The 21,189-nt window shown below is 47.6% G+C and overlaps 1 protein-coding gene and 1 pseudogene across 8 annotated transcripts in view; both read right to left on the bottom strand.

The window, feature by feature from the left end:
• NAV1 (neuron navigator 1) overlaps positions 1-21,189 on the bottom strand; it is a 288,925-nt gene that overhangs the window by 74,277 nt on the left and 193,459 nt on the right. Inside the window, exon 1 of one of the 8 annotated variants that reach the window (XM_063613245.1) lies at positions 12,425-12,705. The exons of 6 other annotated variants lie outside the window; for them this stretch is intronic. In XM_063613245.1, the coding sequence (XP_063469315.1) occupies positions 12,425-12,690 (266 nt within the window). In that variant the 5' untranslated portion in view covers positions 12,691-12,705. Of the gene's footprint in view, positions 1-12,424; positions 12,706-21,189 lie in introns of those variants that run through there. One more of the 8 variants, XM_063613246.1, reaches the window with a different exon arrangement.
• On the bottom strand, positions 19,136-19,235 carry LOC129459032 (uncharacterized; annotated as a pseudogene).

The raw sequence follows: 21,189 nt of genomic DNA on the forward strand, positions 1-21,189 counted from the left end.
TGAAGTTTTCTTTCTTGCCAACCAGCCCATAAATGGGCTTGAGATCTTTAGAATAAGAGTGCTTGTTAAGGATTTCAAAAGAAGTGCTCCCAAGAGGCCCTCTTAATTCATACATTCTGAATAGCTTCCTCCCCCACTAAGATTCTCTACTCTTTTTATTAATACTACCAAGGAACACTGGGCAGGTTTATCCAAAGAAATCCATTTAGAAATTCCGTGGAATAGAAAGTTCACTTGTCTCTTTAATTCGGGTCTTAAGGAAGGTTGAGTTGTCACCCTCACCATGGGGGGGATCAGTGATCCGGCCTTGGAGGGCTTTGTAATTTTTATAGACCTCTTGCCTTCATCTTTATTTCAGAATTAACTGCCTTCTTATCTTAAGTCATTTAGTTCATGGACTGCTTACTCTTGGTGAAATATCTTTGTTTAGGGCTCTGAAGGTTTTCACTTCAGAGAACAGGACAGCTGAATACCACATTGTGCATGGAGGTCGAAGGTCAGCACTGGAGAGAAAACCCAGCTAATGCATTGTGAAAGACCTTCGTTTTTACGGGTGAGTTTTCCATGCATGTGAAAGTAAGCACATCTCTCACCTATTACAAAGCTTTGAACAAAAAAAGAATGAAAAGAAAAAGGAATCTTAATTCTTAAACAATAAGTGGATGAAGTAAAGATCTTATTCCAGAGAAACAAACCATACACAGGTGTTCAGGCAAGGTAAAAAAGCCACTCATGACATGCCCCAGGCATAACATCCTGCCCACTTACCGATGAAGAATGAATGGAGGAAAGAATAACAGGGAACTGAAAGGATTTAAACTTCTCAAACCTTAACCTGTAAATGCCAGCTTTACCAAACATTTTTGAAAGGCAGATGTTCTACTCAGTTTTTACAGAATCAGGTATTGAAATATCTATAGTGCTTTGCAAATATTAATACCTGACAATTTTTGTAACCGGTTATTGCTTTCAACACCCCGTGAGATTGGATTGCCATATTTCTGTAGCAAATCCTTACTGATGCACTTTCCATTCAGACAAAATTCCATTCTCTCTGAACTGTCTCATACCCATTATGTGCCTCTCAACTGCCAGTGAACTTCATTCTTCTTCAAAGGGGGGAAACTAAGGCTGGAAGATTTGCCCTCAGTCGTGGAACAAATCAGTGACAAAGTCAGCATTAGATTTTTAGGTGCTTTATCTCTTCAGTGCTAAAAATGTGCTCCAACCTGGGCTGGATATCAAACATATACTTAACAGGACATCGATCCTTTTCCTGGCTTCTCTGACGTTCTTTTACATACGCTTTCCTCAAGATGCCTCTTGCCACGTCACCTCCCCCAGGTTGAGAGGCAGAACAGTTTTTGTTATCTAAAGATACATATCTTAGAGAAAAATAACAATTTTGAGAACACAGGAAATGACTGGCTAGGAAATTACTTTTGGTATTAACATGCTTTTCTTGGGCAACTATGAGTGAAATTCCTGTTCTGAGGCTTTATGATCAGTCTAGGACTTTTGGCATAATCCTTAAAGAAGTCTAGAGAAGGAAGATTGAAATTAAAAGAAGAGAAAGTTAATCAAAATCAAACTGGTTTTGTTTCTAGAGGAGATGCCTTCAGGCAATAGACAGAAATAAAAACATCCTGCTCTTTCTTCCATCCTGTTCTGATACAGGGTGGATCCAGACCACTTCTCAATTTAGAAAAGGGGTCCTCACAACTTCACCCCACCCTCCAGCCCTCCTCCAATCTCAGAAAGGCAGGCAGGCCAAAAATTCCTGCCTGCCTTTCTGAGATTGGGAGGTGACAGCCCCTCTGGGCATCAACCAAGTGGTAGGTGTAAATACAAATTTCATCAATTATTACTCCAAAGAGTTGAAAATCAGTAAACACAAGCTATGACTTGGGCACTAAAAATATGTCCTCTGTCTGACTTGGGGAGAGCTTATTTAGATCTCATACAGATTTGGAGAAAGAAAGACATAGAAAAGACCTAATCTGGTGGCTTGCAAGCCCTTTTTTAAGAAGAGCAATCGTTTTTACTAACATTTTAACCAGAAGTCCTCTATTTATGAAACAGGTAAACACAGGGCTGCTCTGTTTGAAAGGGAGGCAGAGGCACCAAGTCCACCTGCCCCTCTTCCTCCACTCCCCACCCTGACTTGGTCAACTCTCATGCCATGAACAGTTTATCTCAGTCATTTCTCCCCAATCACTGATGCACCAAGTCATCCACGCAGATGGGTGTTTTTCTGCTTTGGGAGACTTCCGGGGAAGGGTTTTTCCTACCTTCCTTAGGCACTCATTACATGTAAAATCCTTGCAGCAGTAGGTCTTTGTTATAAAAAATTACACAGAAAGTTGCCAGTGAACCTCAGTGTCATTCAAAGTACTAGGATGAATAGAATTTTTCGTGATACACTTCTGCTTTTCCAACTTGAGTCTTCACACCCATACCTACAGTGCATTATCAAGTCTAATGTCAGTTTCTTTAAGGTGGAGCAAAATTTTAACAACATAAAGCAATCTGAAAGCAAAATCCTCCAGAGTTTTATAATCTCCTCTAACCTTTCAAGTCCTACATATAACTCAGCAATATGCCTTTTCTTTCTTTTCTTTTCTTTTCTTTTCTTTTCTTTTCTTTTCTTTTCTTTTCATTTTGGAGACAGAATTGCTCTGTTGCTCAGCTGGAGTGCAGTGGCATGAACATGGCTCAATGCAGCAGCCTCGACGTCCTAGGCTCAAGTGACCCTCCAACCTCAGCCTCCTGAGTAGCCGGGACCACAGGTATGTGTCACCATGCCTGGCTAATTTTGCTTTTTCTTTTCTGGAGAGACTGGGTCTTGCCATGTTGCCCAGGCTAGCAATTTCCCTTTTGAAATTCCAATATAGTCTTTATGGAAACAACTTTCTTTTTATGGTCATATTTCATCAATTTATGTAATAATTATCCAAGTTCAACTGGCATAAACAGGTTTGGGAGCAAATGCAATTCTAGGAAAGCATTCAACTTGATTGGTGGAGAAGGATGCAGGCACACTTGAGAGCAGCCTGTTGGCAACCTGTACTCCGTGTGCAGAAGGCACACAGTCAGAGGGAATAGTGAGCAAGTTGGTGCAAGGGCCGTTCTCTATCTGATGCCCAGAACCATTTTGGAAAGACAAAAGTGAAATTCACAAGGCTGAAGACATCATCACAGCTCCCCTTCTGACTTTTGCTGCTTTTCAATATATTTCTCTTTGCTTCACCTCTGAATTTTTTTGCTAAATGGGGATGAGGAAGTGAGGCTAATAATCATTATTGCTGAATCATTGGGCTGAAATCACATGGACAGCATATTTAACTTTATGACATTATTTCACTGGTAGAATTGTTCTCAGTTAGAGAGAGTCTTTTTCTTTTTTTGAAATGGAGTCTCACTCTGTTGCCCAGGCTGGAGTGCAGTGGCATGATTTCAGCTCACTGCAACCTCCGCCTCCTGGGTTCAAGCAATTCTCCTGCCTCAGCCTCCCGAGTAGCTGGGATTGTAGGCACCTGCCACCACGCCTGGCTAATTTTTGTATTTTCAGTAGAGATTGGGTTTCGCCATGTTGGTCAGGCTGGTCTCGAACTCCTGACCTCAAGTGATCTGCCTGCCTCGGCCTCCCAAAGTGCTAGGATTACAGGCGTGAACCACCATGCTGGGCCAGAGAGTCTTAGTTCAACTTTATAAAAGGGACATGGGCTAGCTAAGAGCCTTACCTGAGCAGACTACTATGTCAAAACCAGACACCAAACCCAGGAGTCCCAACTTCTTTAGGGGGCTCCTATAGGCTCCACTGTCTCCCTGGCACAGTAAATTTTTTTCCAAGGTCTTGTGGACTCTCTGGGGATCAAAGCTGCTTTTACAATGAATAGCTCTGTGCAAATTCCCAGAATTAGTTTTTCAGATAGCAGGAATGCTCCTAAACCAGGTTGTGCATGAGTAAGCAATGATTTCCTCCCTCCTGCAAGAGACTCATGGCTAGTTTCTCAGACAGAAGACGTGACTGGCCACTTCTGCCCCCTGAGGTTCTGAGGCCAGGGGTAGAGCTTGCTGGAGGCTGGTAGGTTCCCTGCTGAGGTAACTGAAGTGCAGCAGCCCAGATTCCATCTCCCTTTCTAAACACTCCACACATGCTATTGCTGGAGGAGCACAGCTTTGCCAGGGATTTCCATATGAAAACCCCAGAAAAGAAACAACTTGAAATATCATGGCAAACATGAGATGCACCCATAAAAGATGAAAGCAATTGCTATAAACCACGTGAAAAAGCTGGTGTTATTACATATACCTCCTCCTTCACACTTAATTCATATGAGAGAGGAGGACCTTTTTAATAATGGGACAAGGAAAATTAATAAATTAACATACTGCTCATATACTGCAAAGGTAATAATTCCAAAACACATTAAGAGCACTGAGAAGAGTAGTCTTTTTCTCACTCAGAGAGCCGCCTTTCCAGGGAAAGGCAATCTACAATCTTCCCCAGGGTCAGCTCAACACTAGCCTAGAAGGTGTCTGCAAAGTTGTTTGGCATGAATCTCATATATTGGGGACCCACTCCGGTGGGGTTGCCATAAGGAGCTCTGGGTTCTGGAAGAAGGATCCCAGGATAAGCACTCAGTGACAGCAGGCATGGGAATCTGAGTTGGCAACCCAGGGCCTGGAAACTACAAGGATGTTTACCTAGAATTTATGAAGACAGAAGCTTAAATGGGGGAAAAACAGTATCAGTTATGGGCACCAAATACATATAATATAGGAAATGGGAAGAAATGGCAAAACTTCCAGAACATGAATGTACAGCATAATGTAAACAAGAGATTTCATTAGGGAACTTTTTCCAGACAAGAGTGAGGCATCCATTTCCACGGATCTGATTAACCACTCAAGCACTGCTTTTCAACCACGTATCAGAGGGAATAAATAGGAGCAAGGTCTAGGATGTGTACCCTGGAACACCCTCTGCTGTCTTCGCCACTGTGTCTAGGGGCAAAATTCCAGAAACCCATGGCACCCAGGAATAAATCCCAAGTATGTGTTCTCCTTCAGGGCCTTTGAGCCACAATTCCACCCACTGGCAGAAATACTACTTCTGTTTTAAAGCTGTTAAAAACCTATTTTTAAAATCGTACAGTTGGCAGATCACCAAAATCAAAACTTGATAGTCTGTACAGTCTTATAGAAGAATTTAAAATAATCCATGGGAAAATGTTCCAAGCCTGAAAAATAACACTTTCACACACGCACACACCCACACAGGCAGGACCGTGTGTGTGTGCACTGGGGCAACTGCCTGCACAGCCATGAGAATGGGGGCCCAGGAGGACAGTGAAGATGACAGAGTGGGATGGGCCATATGTTCCAATTTCTTTATACATTACCTATTGATCCACTGCCCCATCAATTCTCTTCAAGATTTATCTCAGGCCCAGGGCTCTTCTCCTTCTTCCTTCATACCTGAAAGTCTCCCTTCTTCCTGAATAGTGTCTCCAAATTTCTTCATTTTTATTTTTTTGAGACAGGGTCACAGAGGCTGGAGTGCATTGGCATGATTGGAGCTCACTGCAGCCTCGACCTCCTGGGCTCAAGCAACCCTCCCATCTCAGCCTCCCGAGTAGCTGGAACTACAGGCATGTGCCACCAGGCTTGGCTAATTTTTTTTGTATTTTTTTGTAGAGATGGAGGTTTCCCCATGTTTCCCAGGCTGGTCTTGAACTCCTAGGCTCAAGCGATCCACCTGCCTCAGCCTCCCAAAGTGCTGGGATTACAGGCATGAGACACTGCACCTGGTCATTCTCTCCAGATTTCGATGCAGTCTACATTTGAACTTCCATGAGTTTCCCACACTTACTGCCCTCCTAATGTGCTGCTCCTTGACCTGGGCATAAATCTTCCTTTACATTTCTGACTTGCTTGCTTCCTATTTCCAGCTACTGTTATTCCCCAATAACTGTTAAATACCCAATTCTATTACAAATTAATCATAGTATGGAATGGGAATAGGTTGTCTTTTGTTATGTTTTTAGTGATTAACAGAATTTCTTGGCACATAGTAGACAATGAATAAATACTTGCTGGTGGATTTGTTAACATTTTATGTACCTGTTATGTTTCAGGTGACATGATTTAACCTAATCTTAAGGGCTCTGTGTGTGACATGATACAGCATAAATATGGTATGTCCAAAGCTGTAGTGCTATATTAGCTCTTACAATGGTATCCTATCGCTATTTTTTGTCATTATCAAAAGATCATTACTAAGTTCCACATATGCAGCACTTGGATAAAATCCCCTGGCCCCTAGAAACTTATAATTGGACAAAACTATCACCATATGATGAGTAAATATGGGGAAAATATATATAGATATGTCTAAAAGCAAGGCTAGGCATGGTGGCTCACACCTGTAGCCCCAGCAGTTTGGGAGGCTGAGGTGGGTGGATTGCTTGAGCCCAGGAGTTAGAGAACAGCCTGGACAACATGGCGAAACCCTGCCTCTACAAAAAAAATTAGCTGAGCATGGTGGCATGCACCTGCAGTCCCAGCTACTTGGAGGCTGACGTGGGAGGATTGCTTAAGGCTGGGAGGCAGAGATGGCAATGAGCGAAGATTGTGCCACTGAACTCTAACATGAGTGACAAAGCCAGACCCTCTCAAAATAAATAAATAAATAAATAAATAAATACAATAAAATTAACTTCCCTAGAGGCTGGGGAACCTCATTAGCAGCTCTTCTTTATAGGAAATGACCATCCCAAAAGGGAACTTGATTTTCAAGCTTGTAGAAAGTACCCAGCTCTTTAGATTTACATTTGGTCTAGGGAGCAATGGCTGTATAGCCAGCCAGAGCTGGGTTTGAATTTCTGCTCCACTACTTACTGACTGACTTAGGACAGGCACTTTCCCTCCCTGAACATATGTGCACATCAGAAAAATGGTCATGTCACAATCAGCCTTTCAGGGTAGCTGGCAGAGTAAATAAGATAACAAAGAAAACACCTGTAAAGCACCCAGCTCAGTACCCAGGAAATCAGAGGTGGGTACACAACTATCCTCTTCTCCCCTCTTTTGAATAACTCATCCATTATTCAAATGGCACCTGCAACAATACGCTAAGTGGAAAACTGGTTCATGAGGAAATTCATACTTGCTATATCCTTTGTAAGTCCATGGGTTACATCAAGCATTCCTTGATTATGCTCAATACTTAAGGACCAGTGGCCAGACTGTTGTGTATGTGTGTACGTATGCATATGTGTGGGAGGGATATTTGATATTCTTTCATTTTCAATATTTCTTACCCAATCATGAGTCAGAGCCTTTATGGGATAAAGGCTTCCTAAGATGTAAACGTCCAAGAATTGAACATTTCTAGGAAATTCCTGAAGCATCCCAAGAAAGTTAGGCTGAGGATGAATTCTCACAGCCTACACATGCTCCACAAGTGTAGAATTATTTGATTCTGCTTCAGCAGCAAGGGCAAGGACAGCCTAAGGACAGTCTATTATTCCATGAACTAAACGTGAGCTGACACTGATACCCAGGTCCAGAGGAAACAAGCCAGTGGCCCTATCAAAGACCTCCAGATAGGATTCCTCCAGATAGCAGTGAAAAACTCATTCAGTTGTTTGTCTCAGAGGATTCTGTCTTACATTTGAAGTCTGTGTGACTGATGAAGGCACAGTGATGGTGGGTCTAGGCAGAGAAGTTGGAAGATGACACAGAACCTCTCAATTGGGAAAAACTTCCCCCTCTTTCCTCAAATAAGCTCTTGTCCCTCTGGAAAACTCTTAGTTTCCCTTCAAAGCCCTAAAGAATATGCTGCCTCCTCTAGGAAGCTCTCCAGGACCACTCAGAGTATGGCCCCTGCTTGCTTGCTTTCAGTTACTGCACATATGACCTGGTATCACAGTTACTTGCTGTCTTCTGCCTCCTCCACCAGACTGCATCGTCCTGCATTATCCCCTCTCATATTTCTCACGGTTTGAAATAATATATTTAAAGTATTTGCTAATATTGATTGATCTGTTTTCACTGTAAGAAAACATAGCTCCTAAATGCAGGGACTACGGTCTGCCTTACTGCTCACTATTCTATCCCCAGTACCCAGAACTTTGCCTGGCATCTGGGAAGTGCTCACTAGAGTTTGTTGAATGAATGAATGAATGAATGAATGAATAAATAAATAAATAAAGGGCAGCTCCTTAGGGTTCTGTCTGTTTCTCCAGCACCCAGCATAGTGGCTGGCACAAAGTTGTCAGAGAGGAAAGGTTAAATTAACAAAATTGCTTTTTAAAAAATCATCTTTTGACCAGGCGTGGTGGCTCACGCCTGTAATCCCAGCAGTTTGGGAGGCTGAGGTGAGTGGATCACCTGAGGTCAGAAGTTCGAGACCAGCCTGACCAACATAGAGAAATCCCGTCTCTACTAAAAATACAAAATTAGTTGGGCATGGTGGCACATGCCTGTAATCCCAGCTACTCGGGAGGCTGAGGCAGGAGAATCACTTGAATCTGGGAGGCAGAGGTTGCGGTGAGCTGAGATCACGCCATTGCACTCCAGCCTGGGCTCGAAACTCCATCTCAAAAAAAAAAAAAATCATCTTTTAAGTTTTAAAAAGTGGTCTATTTTTATGGAAATTGCTATCCGAACCAGGAATGTATAAATATCCTCATTAGCATATAATTTGGACTGAATAGAAACCTGAAGATGGGCAATGAAGAATTTAAGTAAAAATCAGAGATATATTCTAAGCTGCGAACTGTTCCATGTATTATACTCATAGGCATCCTCATTAGAGTCCTAGTAAGACAGAAGATGCTAAAAAAAATCTAAAGAATTTGGGAGAGACTCTTGCTTCTGGGAATGACTTCACGTGGTCATAATTTCACTTATCAAAGCCCACATGTTTAAAGCATTCTGCTCTTCATATATTCTCATTGTCATTACATCCCAGTAAGGTAGATCAATCAGGAGCTATACTCATTTTATAGAGAGGAAAACTGAGGCTAGAGGCTATGCAATCTCTGTAAGGTCACAAAGCTAATTAGTAGTGGAGTGCGTTCTAAATCAGGTCAGCTGACTCCAAGTTTAGTAATCTTCCCACTCCCCACTGGTTGAGTGGCAATTATAATTTTCACTTCATTCCAACTACAGTCCCAGGCCAACTCTAAACCTTCGCTGAGGCCTCCAATTACTCTCAACATCTGCATCTTCAGCATTTAGTATTCCTGGGGCCTCAACTGGTATTGGTAAGAATAGTCTCCTTATAGCATAGTAGTTAGGGGTTGGCTTTAGAGTCAGACAGACATAGGTATGAGGACAAATCCCACTACTGTGATCTTTAGTATGTTTACTTAACCTCCCTGTGCCTCAGTTTCTTCATCTGTGAAATGGGATGATAATAATATATACCTCATATGGTTGTTGTGAAGATTAAATGAAAAAATGGATACAAAGCACTTAGCACAGGTTGTGTTTTACAGCCTCATGTTAAAATGAGAAAAGGTGATTAGCTGAGATGTTAGACACGGACTGTCCCCCCTATTAAGATGCCTTCCATTCATTAAGTCCCTCCCTCATTCCTCCCAAGCTCAGGGCAGGGGTTTTGCAGGAAGAGGTTAATCCAACAAGTGTGGTTTGCCTGTGGTGTGCATGCCTAGCCCCATAAAACCCTCTAACGAGAAGCAGCTCATTGGCTTGGCTGTCCCTAGGCATTCTGTCCTCTCACAGAGGCTAAGTTAGTGCCAAGCCGAAGCCCTCTGCCCCAGGGAGTCTCTGTGGGTTGAGTGAGGCAACTGTAGTGAGCGAGTCTTGTTCCCACTGATCCCCAGGCTCTAGCTAAGGGTTCTTTCCAGGAGGGAGTCTAGGAGTGCTGAATGGGACAGATGCCTGGACTTCACGCTTGGAAGACACTGAACAGTGTTTGCTGGAACAGGAAGAGGAGTCTCCAGGAGAGACCATAATGTTTGAGATATGCAAGAACAGTGCTTGTGGGCACAGCCTTCCATGATAGACGGAAGAATCCCAGGCATCCAGAGAAGAAAGACATCTGCTCTGAAACAATGAAGAGGCCATGGACTGATCACAGCTCAGTCATCAAAAGCTGGTCATGGAGATACCTGAGGGCCAATTAAGTCATTCACCCAAATACCCTCACATCTTCCCAGTGCTGCCTCCTTTGGAGTTTAAGGGAAACCTGGTCCTGGAGGGTAAGCATCTCTTTGATCCCTGCTGGCCTCAGCCAAACATCATTTACAGGGAAAGTTTTGAGCCCTCCCCAGAGCAAACGCTTGGGCTAAGCTCCCCCTCTGTGAATTGGAGCCAGGCTAGTTAAATTTTATATGTGAAGTGTGGCAATTCGAGGAATGACCTCCACTTTACAACATCCCCTGTCTCCTTGCCTACCAATAGCAATTGGCCTGAAAGTCTTGGGCTTGGATGGAAACGAAACCACAGGCCTAACCCAGCTCCACCCTAGTAGGCTGGGTAGGTGTAACATGACCTGCTCCTCAACCTGGGCTATGGCAGACAGGTACCCGCCCTGGCACACCTGCCCAGAAGTCTGTTTCTGGTAAGGAGCTAGGTGAGTATTCAATAGCTATGGCCCCAGGATAGGGCACTAAGCTCTTTATAAGGGCAGGCTCCCCTGAGATGGAGTTGGGTAGAGGAAGGAGGCAGGGAGAATTTGAATTCAAAAGAAAGAATGAGGTAGCCTAGAAAAGGCTGTTGAGTAGGAAGGAAAGAGTGATAGGATCAGAGAAAGGGCATTGGGGTCACTTAGAGGACTTGCACACCCTCCAGGCATTGGAGAAGCAAAGAATTTAAGAGTAGAAGCAGTGCAAATATTGTTTTGGTGGCAATTATAATTTTCCTTGGGCACACTCTATGTGGATCCGAAGTAGGCTCTAGTTGGGGTGGCAGAGGTGGAGGGAGGAGAGGAGGTTATGAACAGTTCCTTCCCTTCACCGTCTCCAGGGCCCAGTGAGCTGTCCAGGACTCAGCCCAGGATCTCACCTGAAGTAAGAGGTCCCTACATGGGTCTATTCTCTGCTCATAAACTGGTTCCTTTTATGACACCACCATACCTACCAGTCATTTTGGCAAAGTGACCTCAAGGACCCAAGTCACATTCCAGGGGGGCTTCAGGGCTGCATTCTGTCATACTGTGGTAGGGGAAAAAGTTTGGGGTCAGCGGGCCTCTGGCTTCCAAGGGGCTCCTGGTGCCCATGGTCTGGCGGAGCAGGAACGGAAGCAGAAGATGCCTCTCTTTTCAGGCCTTGCCCAATTCTTTGCTTTTACCCTAGACCTTTGTGTGCACAGTTGCAGTTGAGCCCCTGGAGGGTACTTGGGGCTCCCTTCGAGCAATATGAGGAAGCGGGAGCATGTTACAGGGTGCAGGTCTGGGCTGCCTGAGATTTGAGGTGGGAGTGGCCACAGCACCAGGCATAGGGCCCAAACTCCAACTTCCCAGGTCTGCGGGAGGCTGAGGGGAAGGAGTGTGTATATGGGGTGAGAATAGTGAGGTGGGAAGCCTCCCCTGCCCACCCCCCTAAAAAAACCCAGAAACCCCAGCCCCCTTTCTCAGGCCGGTGGAATTTCCTAATTCTCCCTTGGAAGTGCAGTTTCCAAGTCAGCTCAGAGAGTCCCAGGGCCAGCTGTGGTTCCACTCACTTCCCCTTTATGAAGGAGCCTCTGTGCCTTGCCCTCACCTTACAAGACCAGTCCCTCACTGTGCATCTCCCCCAATTACCCGGCTCTCCGATTTTTCACCCCTTCAGGGTGAAAAGAGCACCAGGCTTCACTCTCTCTTGGAAGGATCCAGCCAGCAGTACGGTCACAAATTCAACGTCCCCTCCCTCCCCCGTTTCATCCTTCCGCCTCCCACCACCTCCTTTCACCCCAGGACGACCCCCGGAGCTTCCGGAACTAGGGTGACCTTGGCAGGGCCGGCCTGAGGCTGCAAGCCCCTCCTCCTTCCACCCTCCTGGTCCCCACGACCCCCGACCCTCACAGCCCGGGCCCCCACGAGCCACAGCCGCAACCATCGAAGTTCAATCAAGTTGCGCTATTGTCTCAGCTCGGTCCAGGTCTCCAGGGCGCCTAAGCTCCTTTCCTTCCCTTTCCACTCCCTAGAGCCCTCCACACATCCACTCCCAGCCCCAAATGCCCATAAGCCAAACGTCCAGGAGCTCGGAGGCTCCGGCGGCGCAGGCACTCCTCTCTCTGGCGGAAAAGCGAGCGCGGCCAAGACCCTCCTTCTTGCGGACCCCACACCCACTGCCCCTGAGACTGCAGCTGCGGCGGAACTGGGGGGCTGCGGCTGGGCGGGGGGTGCCACAAACCCGACCCCAGCTCTGCGGTCTGGCGGTGAGGCCGGGGGGGTGGGGGCGCTTACCTGCGGGGGAAATTCACCGTTCTTCCGGATCTGGGCAGGGGCAGATGAAGCATCTTCCCCGGCTCAGGCGGCCATTCACCGGGTGGGCACTCAGCGCCCCCCAGGACGGCTCTCGCCCGACACCCGGGGACACCCGAAAAGGTATGAGCTGTGGGCCACGCGGAAGGTCGGAAACCGAACCCTCGCCTGCCCTCCGCTCCCTTTTCTCCCCACCACCCGGGCCTGTACTTACGGCTCCAGCTGTACTTAAAGTGACAGAGCCCCATTTCCCCGCCGCTGACTTCTGTCCCGAGCCCCGGCGGTGCTGTCTGCGAGCGGGCTCTTTAACACCCAGAGCAGGTAGACAAAGAGCCACCGCAGCCTCCTCCGTTCCGGTGGCCTCGGAAGCCTGGAGGTGCCAACGGGGCTGGGGGCGCGACCTCCACCTGGGCTGCTCCGGAATTAACCCCTGGGATGCCAGCTGCGGTCTCTTGGGCGCTCTTACTCGCGCCGCACTGGCAGGAGGGGGTGTGACCAGCGAGCCACTTCTCTCTGGGGCACGGGTGGGTAAGGAGTTGGGGAGGCCTGAGCAGAACCTTCTCCATCAAGGGCTTCCTCCCAGCCTCCTCCTGGCTCCTTTCCAGGCTTTTAGAAATTTCTAAAAATCGGAGCATGGGTCAGTGCATTGCCTAAAACAAGGTCCGTGGAGGGGTGTGGTGGGAAACGAAGGTCCGATAGGAGTACATATTGCCACAGGTTGGCTCAGGACCCTTCTGCTCATAGCCGGGAGGCAAGTAGGATGGTGCGACCTTCCGATGTCCTAACAACCTCAGGGGGTGGGGCCTAACATCTCTCCAGCATTCAGGAGACCACAGATTAGGTGAGGTGTGCTTGCTGGGGGAAGATTGTGGGAGAGAAACAACAGCTCACGCCACCCAAGGATCTGTGTCTTTATCCAGGATGCATTTTCAGCTGACTGGTTAGGAACAAAACAGTGGGATCCAGTAGCAGGGGCCTCCCATTGGGTTCCTCCCCGCTGAGGTCCTCCTGGTAACTTCAGTCTCCTGGTTCCAGAGAAAGGAGCCTTGTGGGGGAATTAGCCTGCTGCCCTCACCCTTGCTTCCTCCAGTACTCACTCTTGGCTCCTGGAAGGGGCTAAGTGTCTATGGTTGGGTCCCAATCCCAATGTGAACTGGGCAAACTGGGAAGCCTACATTTTAGAGATGGACAAATTATATCTGCAGTTTCCTTAAGCGACAAAAACAACAGCAGCATTTTTTTTAAGCCTCCTAAAGTGCTGAACTAAGATGACTTGGGACCACAGAGCAGTAGTCTCTAGTGTTTGGGCAGTTCGATGTGACTGAGCCGCACATACAGATCCAGGTCACATGTGTTCTCTTAAGCCTATCTTTCCAGGCCTCAGTTTTTAGGATGTTAAGGGAGAGGTTTGCACTCCTGAACTCCTCCTCCTCTCTCTCACTGCCTTTAAACAGGTCTGGGTGGTGCTTTGAGTCCTAGGAATAGTCCTTTCCCAAGCCCCCCAGCAATGCAGGCTGCCCCTACTATTTTCGGCCCACAGGTCAACGCACTTTGGGTAACTGGACAGCCCATCTGCCCCTATTACTCTGGCTGCCCAATGCCACTGACCCGGGGCTGCAACTCTGGAGTGAAGAACCACAGTTCTTAGAGGGCAGAAAACCTCAGCAGAGGGACCTCTGTTTCTGGAGAATGGAACAGTTTAAGTTGGAGGAAGGGTCTTTGTTTCTGAGGTTGCATATTGTGGCCAAGTTTTCCAAATATGCTTTGAGATCAAAGGGGAGTAAAGAGCTGCAGTGATCCTAGCACCAATCCCTCAGACTTACCCCTAGCATGGGGGGGAGACAGATTTTTATTTCCTTTACTCTGTTCTAAGTGGTTTGGGTGGTAAGACTTAGAAAAGATGCACCAGCTCCCAAGCAGACCAGCTCTGAGGGGGAATCAGAGCAAGGCAGATGGTTCTCTCTCACATATTCTACCATTTCATTCCAGGATGATGTCCCTGGCCAAACCCTATCCTGGCTCTCCTGTTCTGGTAATGTCCTGAGCCTCCCATCCTCAGCACCACCCGAAACAGGGTGAGCACAATGAGTTCTCTAGGGAGGCTCTGTCCACGCAGCTGTGCTGGAGCTGGCCTGGGTCATCTGGGGAACAGCTTACAGTGACGCGCCATAAGGGATTCTCTTTAGCCTCAGCCAGCATGGAATCCTGAGTAAAATGACTTTGTCTCAGCCAAAGGAATGTCATCAGCAGGGGATGTTTTTCTCCAGATCTAGCTGTAAGCTTTCCATAAGGTTTCCTCCTTTGTGGTTTTCTCAGCAGGGAGGGCCTGGAAGGAGGGAGATCTGAGGCCTGAAAGGGGTAGACACAGGGGTTTACTTGGAGGGACAGGGGTCTTGTGCATGGAGCTGAGCTGTTCCTGAACATCCCCTCGCAGCCCCCCAGAGACCATGTGGCTCCATCCCTCATCCTCATACCTGGAGGCCTGCCCACCCTTCCTTCCACCCTCCTCCCTGTGTGTCTCACCTCACACAGGGACTGGAGGAGGAAACCATGAAGAGAACAAGTCTCAGCCAGTAGCTCAGCTCAGGGGAGAGGCTCTCAGCTGAGTCCCCATTGAGCATTCTGGGGTATAGGGTCTCTAAATCACCTCCTTCTTGGGATTGATTCCTGAGCTGCCAGAACCCGACAGAAGGCAAGCTTCCTGCTATAAGTTCCTCTTTCCTTCTTGATGAGGAGGGTGAGTCCCACAGTAGTGTCTACCTTACTGCTTCGTGGAGGTTATGGCGGGCTTTTATAGGGGAAAGAGCAGGATCCCAGAAGCGTTGCTACTTAAATAAGTAATATGCAAATTAGCACCTGCTATTTTCAGCCCACAGGTCAAGGCACTTTGGGTAACTGGCAGCAGCACTGAAGAGAAATGCTGTCTGGGAGTTTTTTGTGAAAATATGAAAACACAGCCTCCCCTGTCAATGGGGAGCTCCTGCACTTGAAGGCGCCCTGACCTTGCCCGTCATGAGGGTGTGGCAGAGTGGAAGGGATGTGGTGGCACGGTTGCCTTGACTACAGTGGGGGTGGAGGGTGAGGGACGGGCAATGCAGGGGTGACTCTGAGCATGACTGTAGCCTGGGGCGCAAGGAGTGGGGGGCAGCTGAGGGGCACATGGTAGAGGGGGATGACACCTGCTGAAAGGGAGCTGGGAGTCAGGCACTTGTCCAGAAAGAAAACCCAGCCAAAGAGGGAGAGAGGAAGAAGGCCTGTCTATCTCACATAGGCTTCCTCTGTGCTCCTGTGGGGCTTCTCTTCAAAGAGCCCTTAGGAGCCATGATCTCATTTGTCTCCTGTGCCAGCACTCTCACAGCAGCTCTTTACAAGGGGGAAACTGAGGCATAGAAAGTCCAGGAACTGTCCAAAGCAGAGGGCAGAATGCAGGCTAATATGCATGAGGTCCCTCAGCCAGATTCCTGGGAGGGGGTAATTCCCTCTTCCTTCCCACACCTTCCCCACCTCAAAGGATCTCTGGAGTCACCTTGGCTGAGGCCCAAGGTTCTTTTGGCTGAAGTTGCATTTCCAACAGAGACATAGAAAGACAGTTTATGGGAGGCTCTCCTTGTCTCCCAGACAATAATCTCAGAGGTTGATGTGGTTGGTTAGAATGGGGTAAGAAAAAAAGGGAAAGACTTGAGAGGCAGTTTGGTGTGCTCTAAATTCCAGTGTCACTTGCCTGAGGGTTTCTGGGTTCCAGGGTCACCTGTCTGGGGCCTGATCACATACCCGATTTCCTGGTGAGCCCCAGAAATGAGACCCTTGAGAGGATTAGGGTCCCAAGGTAGGTATCCACAACTCTGTCCACTGACCTGCCCTCATGTCTTCTCATTCTCATCAATCATAAGGCTATTTCATTCCTCAGATGGAAAAGCCTGTCCTTGCACAAGTTTTGGCCAGTTAGAGAATGTCCCTCTGGGCCTGTGGGTGATAGCTGGGCCTGTGACTCCTCTGCATCCTAGCCAGGCCTAGTTGATAGCATAGTGGCAGAAGCAGGACAATGGGCATTTTACAGCAGAGTGATTAAAAAGAGAAAGAATTAAACCAGAATGGAGGGGCAGAGAAAGGAAAGAGAAAGGAATTGGGAGAGGGACTTCAGTGAATTAACCCTTTCCATACTGTGGCAGTATCAATGGGGAATTACCTGGCCACATCCTTAATCCCAGCTTTCAAAAACCTACTCCCGGATCCCCTAATGACCCTACTAAATCCTGAGGGAATCATCTGTCGTGACCTTGACAGATGTCTAAGAAAATAATTTCCAGTCTCTGTGTAGGAGAAGTTTTCAAAGCATTTTCACATCTATGAGTTTATTCTATTTTCAAATAACCTACTGATCTAAGGTGAGGTAGGTATTATTATACTTGCTTTAGAACATTAACAGCAAGAAAGATTAATAATAGAGTGGCCTAGTTTGGCCACAGGTTTAGAAGCCACAGTGACATTGGGTCCAGGTCCAGGCAATGGATTTCTTTACCACTAGCAATGCCTGTGTCTTCCAGAGTTCTTCATGCATGAATGTGGGGCACTTCTCTCCTTTCCTAGACCAGCATGGCTGCTGTCTTTCCTCCTCAACCTCCAGGCCCTTCCTGCAGGAAATGCCAGGTACCCTGGATCAGACCCAGTTCATGTGGTCAGAAAATCCAGAACGTCTGAGCCAAAAAGGACTTTAGAGAGCATCTAGTTCAAACCCCTCATTTTCACAGAGGAGAAAATCAGGCCGAGACAGGGCAGGTGACCGGCTCAAGATCCTTCCACACAACCCAGGTGTCTTGATTTCTGGGGCAGGCTTCTTTTCACCAGTCAATGGCACCACTTCTTGCCAACTCCCTCCCTGGTGTGGGGCTCAGATTGACAGGTTTGGAAGGTAGATGGGAGAGTTTGAACTGGGGGCACTGGGGGTCAGCAGATGCACAGTGGAGTGTTCCAGAGCTCAGCCCTAATCCCAGCTGAGATTTCTCTGGGGCAGCAAATCAGACAGCTGGAGGAAGGGGTCCTGCTCCCAGCTGTGTTACTGTTCAACAAATATTTACATAACCTTCGAGGAGACCTGCCTTTCTCACCACCCCCACGGTTGGGAGGGGCAGGAGAGAGAGTAGACCCTCCAGATCTTGTATAGTGAGCTACCGTCTCAGTAGTCCTAGCTGATTATCTTGCTTCCAGTATCCCAACACATCAGTGGCTTTGTGTGCTCCTGATAACACGGGACAGAGGACCATAGGAAGGGGTAGGGGAGAGGGGCTGCCTCTCCAGTAAGGGCCTGATGGACCCTCACCTGGGGTCACAGGGCAGATGCCAGGGTGTGTGTGAGTGTGTGTGAGTGTGTGTGTGTGTATGTGTGTGTACAAACCCTCCACCTCAAGAGGCCAGGAGCAATCATTTCAGATCAGCTTAAGCACCCATGCCACTGCATTCCAGTGGTTCTCCATTGCTAATTTGGATCCCAGATCTCTGGGAAACAGAAATGAAACCTCATACAATGTATTGAGAAAGTACTGTAAATGATCATCTTTCCTCTTCTTCTTCTTCTTCTTCTTCTTCTTCTTCTTCCTCTTCCTCTTCCTCTTCTTCTTCTTCTTCTTCTTCTTCTTCTTCCTCTTCTTCTCCTTCTCCTTCCTCCTCCTCCTCTTCCTCTTCCTCCTCTTCTTCTTCTTCTTCTCCTTCTCCTTCTCCTTCTTCCTCCTCCTCCTCTTCCTCTTCCTCCTCTTCTTCTTCTTCTTCCTCTTCTTCTTCTTCTTTTTTTCTTTTTTGAGACAGGGTCTTGCTCTGTCACCCAGGCTGGAGTGCAGTGGCATGAACACAGCTCACTCCAGCCTCAATCTCCAGTCACTCAAGCGATCCTCCCACCTCAGCCTCCCGAGTTGCTGGGACCACAGGTGCAAGCCATCATAACCAGCTAATTTTTAAATGTTTTGTACAGAAGGGGTCTCGCTGTGTTGCCCAGGCTGGTCTCAAACTCCTGGGCTCAAGCAATCTGCCCGCCTAAGCCTTCCAAAGGACTAGGATGACAGGTGTGAGCCATCACGCCTGGCCAATGTTATCTTCTTTAATCCTCAAAACCTCCCCACCTCCACTTCTACCCCTGGTGTGAGCCACCATCCGTTCTCACCTAGCTAACTGCAGCAGTCTCCCTTCCATGCTTCCTGGTTCCCCTGGTATCCCTGTGGTCTGCTCTCCTCATAGTAGCCAGACAGACCCTTTGCAAAACATGTTGGATCACATCATCCCTCTCCCTGAAGTCCTCCAGTGGCTTCCTCTCTCTTGGAAGAAAAGCCAAAGTCCTCGGCATGGCACACATGGCCTCTGGCTACCTGTGACCTCATTTCTGGCCACTCGCCCCCTTGCTAGCTCTGCTTCAGCCACACTGACCTCCCTGCAGTTCCTTGAACTTATGCCAATTCCTGCCTCTGGGCCTTTGCATATACTCTTCTGTCTGCCTGGACAGCTCTCTCCCCAGTTATCTGCATAGTTTATCAAAGAAGCCTTCCCTGACTACCCATTCTCAAATACCCGCTACCCCATCACTCTCTGCCCCTTACCCTGCTTTATTTTTCCTTATGACACACGGCACCACCTAACCTATTGCACATTTATTTGTTGGCTTGTTTGCCATTTCTTTTTCTCTCTTTTTTTAATTTAATAAAATTTTTTTAAAATACAGAAGGCTTCACAAATTTGGGTGTCATCCTTGTACATGCTAATCTTCTCTGTATTGTTCCAATTTTAGTATACGTGCTGCCAAAGGGAGCACTGCCATTTCTTTCTTTCTTTTTTTTTTTTGAGAAGGAGTCTCGCTCTGTCGCCCAGGCTGGAGTGCAGTGGCGTGATCTCGGCTCACTGAAAGCTCTGCCTCCCGGGTTCATGCCATTCTCCTGCCTCAGCCTCCCGAGTAGCTGGGACTACAGGCACACACCACCATGCCCAGCTAATTTTTTGTATTTTTAGTAGAGACGGGGTTTCACCATGTTGGCCAGGATGGTCTCGATCTCTTGACCTCGTGATCCGCCCGCCTTGGCCTCCCAAAGTGCTGGGATTACAGGCATGAGCCACCGTGCCTGGCCCTGCCATTTCTTTTTTGTTTTGTTTTTTGAGACAGAGTCTTGCTCTGTTGCCCAGGCTGGAGTACAGTGGTGTGATCTCAGCTCACTGCAACCTCCGCCTCCTGGGTTCAAGCAATTCTCATGTCTCAGCCTCCTAAGGAGCTGGGATTACAGGCATGCGCCACCATGCCCAGCTAATTTTTGTATTTTTAATAGAGACAGGGTTTCGCCATGTTGGCCAGGCTGGTTTTGAACTCCTGACCTCAAGTGATCCACCCGCCTCGGCCTCCCAAAGTGCTGGGACTACAGGCATGACCCACCACACCCAGCCATTTCTTTTCATACATGAGTTTAAGAGCAATGCCTATTTTTCCTCCTGCCACATCTGCAGTGTCTGGTATATATTAGGTGGTCTACAAGTGTTTATCGAATGTATGAGCAAATATCACAAGGTGGGCATTCCTTTCAGATAATGACACCGAAGCACAAAGAGGCTAAGTAATGCACATAGGTAGTGCGTAGCAAACCGAAAATTATACCAGACCAGTTGGGCTCCAGAATGTTCCACCTACTTTGCGACTCTGCTTCCCAAGATCAGGAAACTAACCACAAGGACTTGTGGAGATATAAGAGATGGTATAAGCCAGCCATTGTGACTCATGCCTGTAATCCCAGCACTTTGGGAGGCCAAGGTGGGTGGATAGCTTGAGCCTAGGAGTTCGAGACCAGCCTGGGCAGCATGGTAAAACGCTGCCTCTACCAAAATTAAAAAAAAAATACAAAAATTAGTGTGTATTTTAAAATTTAAGAATTAGCCTGTATTACATTTTAAACTTAGCATGGATTAAAAATAGCATGGTGGCACTTGCCTGTAGTCCCAGCTACTTGGGAGGCTTAGGTGGGAAGATTGCTTGTGCCCAAGAAGTCAAGGCTGCAGTGAACCATGATTGTGCCACTGCACTCCAGCCTGGGTGACAGAGTGATGCTTGTCTCAGAAAAAAAAAAAAAAAGAGAGAGAAAGAGAGAGATTATATAGCTGTTGTCTTCCAAACTTCAGGGGTATCTGATCAGAGCTGGGAAGGGTGAGATCTCTTAGATGGAACCTCACACAGGGAGCAAAGAGCTCCCTTGTATTTTCCCTGGCTAAATCCAGAAAACAGGGAACATCGGAGGAAAGTTCACTCCAGCATGGACACAGGGCAGCTGGCTATCCCCCAGGGCCCCTCTGTGGAGGCTCGCTGTGGCTTGGAAAGGGGCAGTGACAGCCAGATGATAAGCTCTGTCCCTGATCTTCTAATAACACTCAGCAGAATGTCAGCAGTCCTGGGAACCCCAGCTGCTGCAAGTCCCACCACCTGAAATTGCCCATATGGCCATGTATGTGTAGATAGTGTCATTCCTGAACTGCCCTTTGTCATCAAACCCACAGGGGCCAAGACAGAAGCCAGACTTCAAAGTAGAGGAAGAATGAGAGATTGAGGCTGGGTAGAGGGGCTAGAAGAGGATGAGCAGTCAAAGAGGGCAGGGACTAGGTCAGAGATTTGTTCCTGTCTCCCAAGCTGGAGATGCCCCACAAGAAAGAGACAAGGCACGACACAGACCCCTTTCAGTAGGAGCTGGCCAAAGGAGAAGGGGGGTAGGCTGGTGAGAATACACTCGCCCTGC

Source organism: Symphalangus syndactylus, chromosome 19 (assembly GCF_028878055.3).
Source record: "Symphalangus syndactylus isolate Jambi chromosome 19, NHGRI_mSymSyn1-v2.1_pri, whole genome shotgun sequence".
Taxonomy (NCBI): domain Eukaryota; kingdom Metazoa; phylum Chordata; class Mammalia; order Primates; family Hylobatidae; genus Symphalangus; species Symphalangus syndactylus.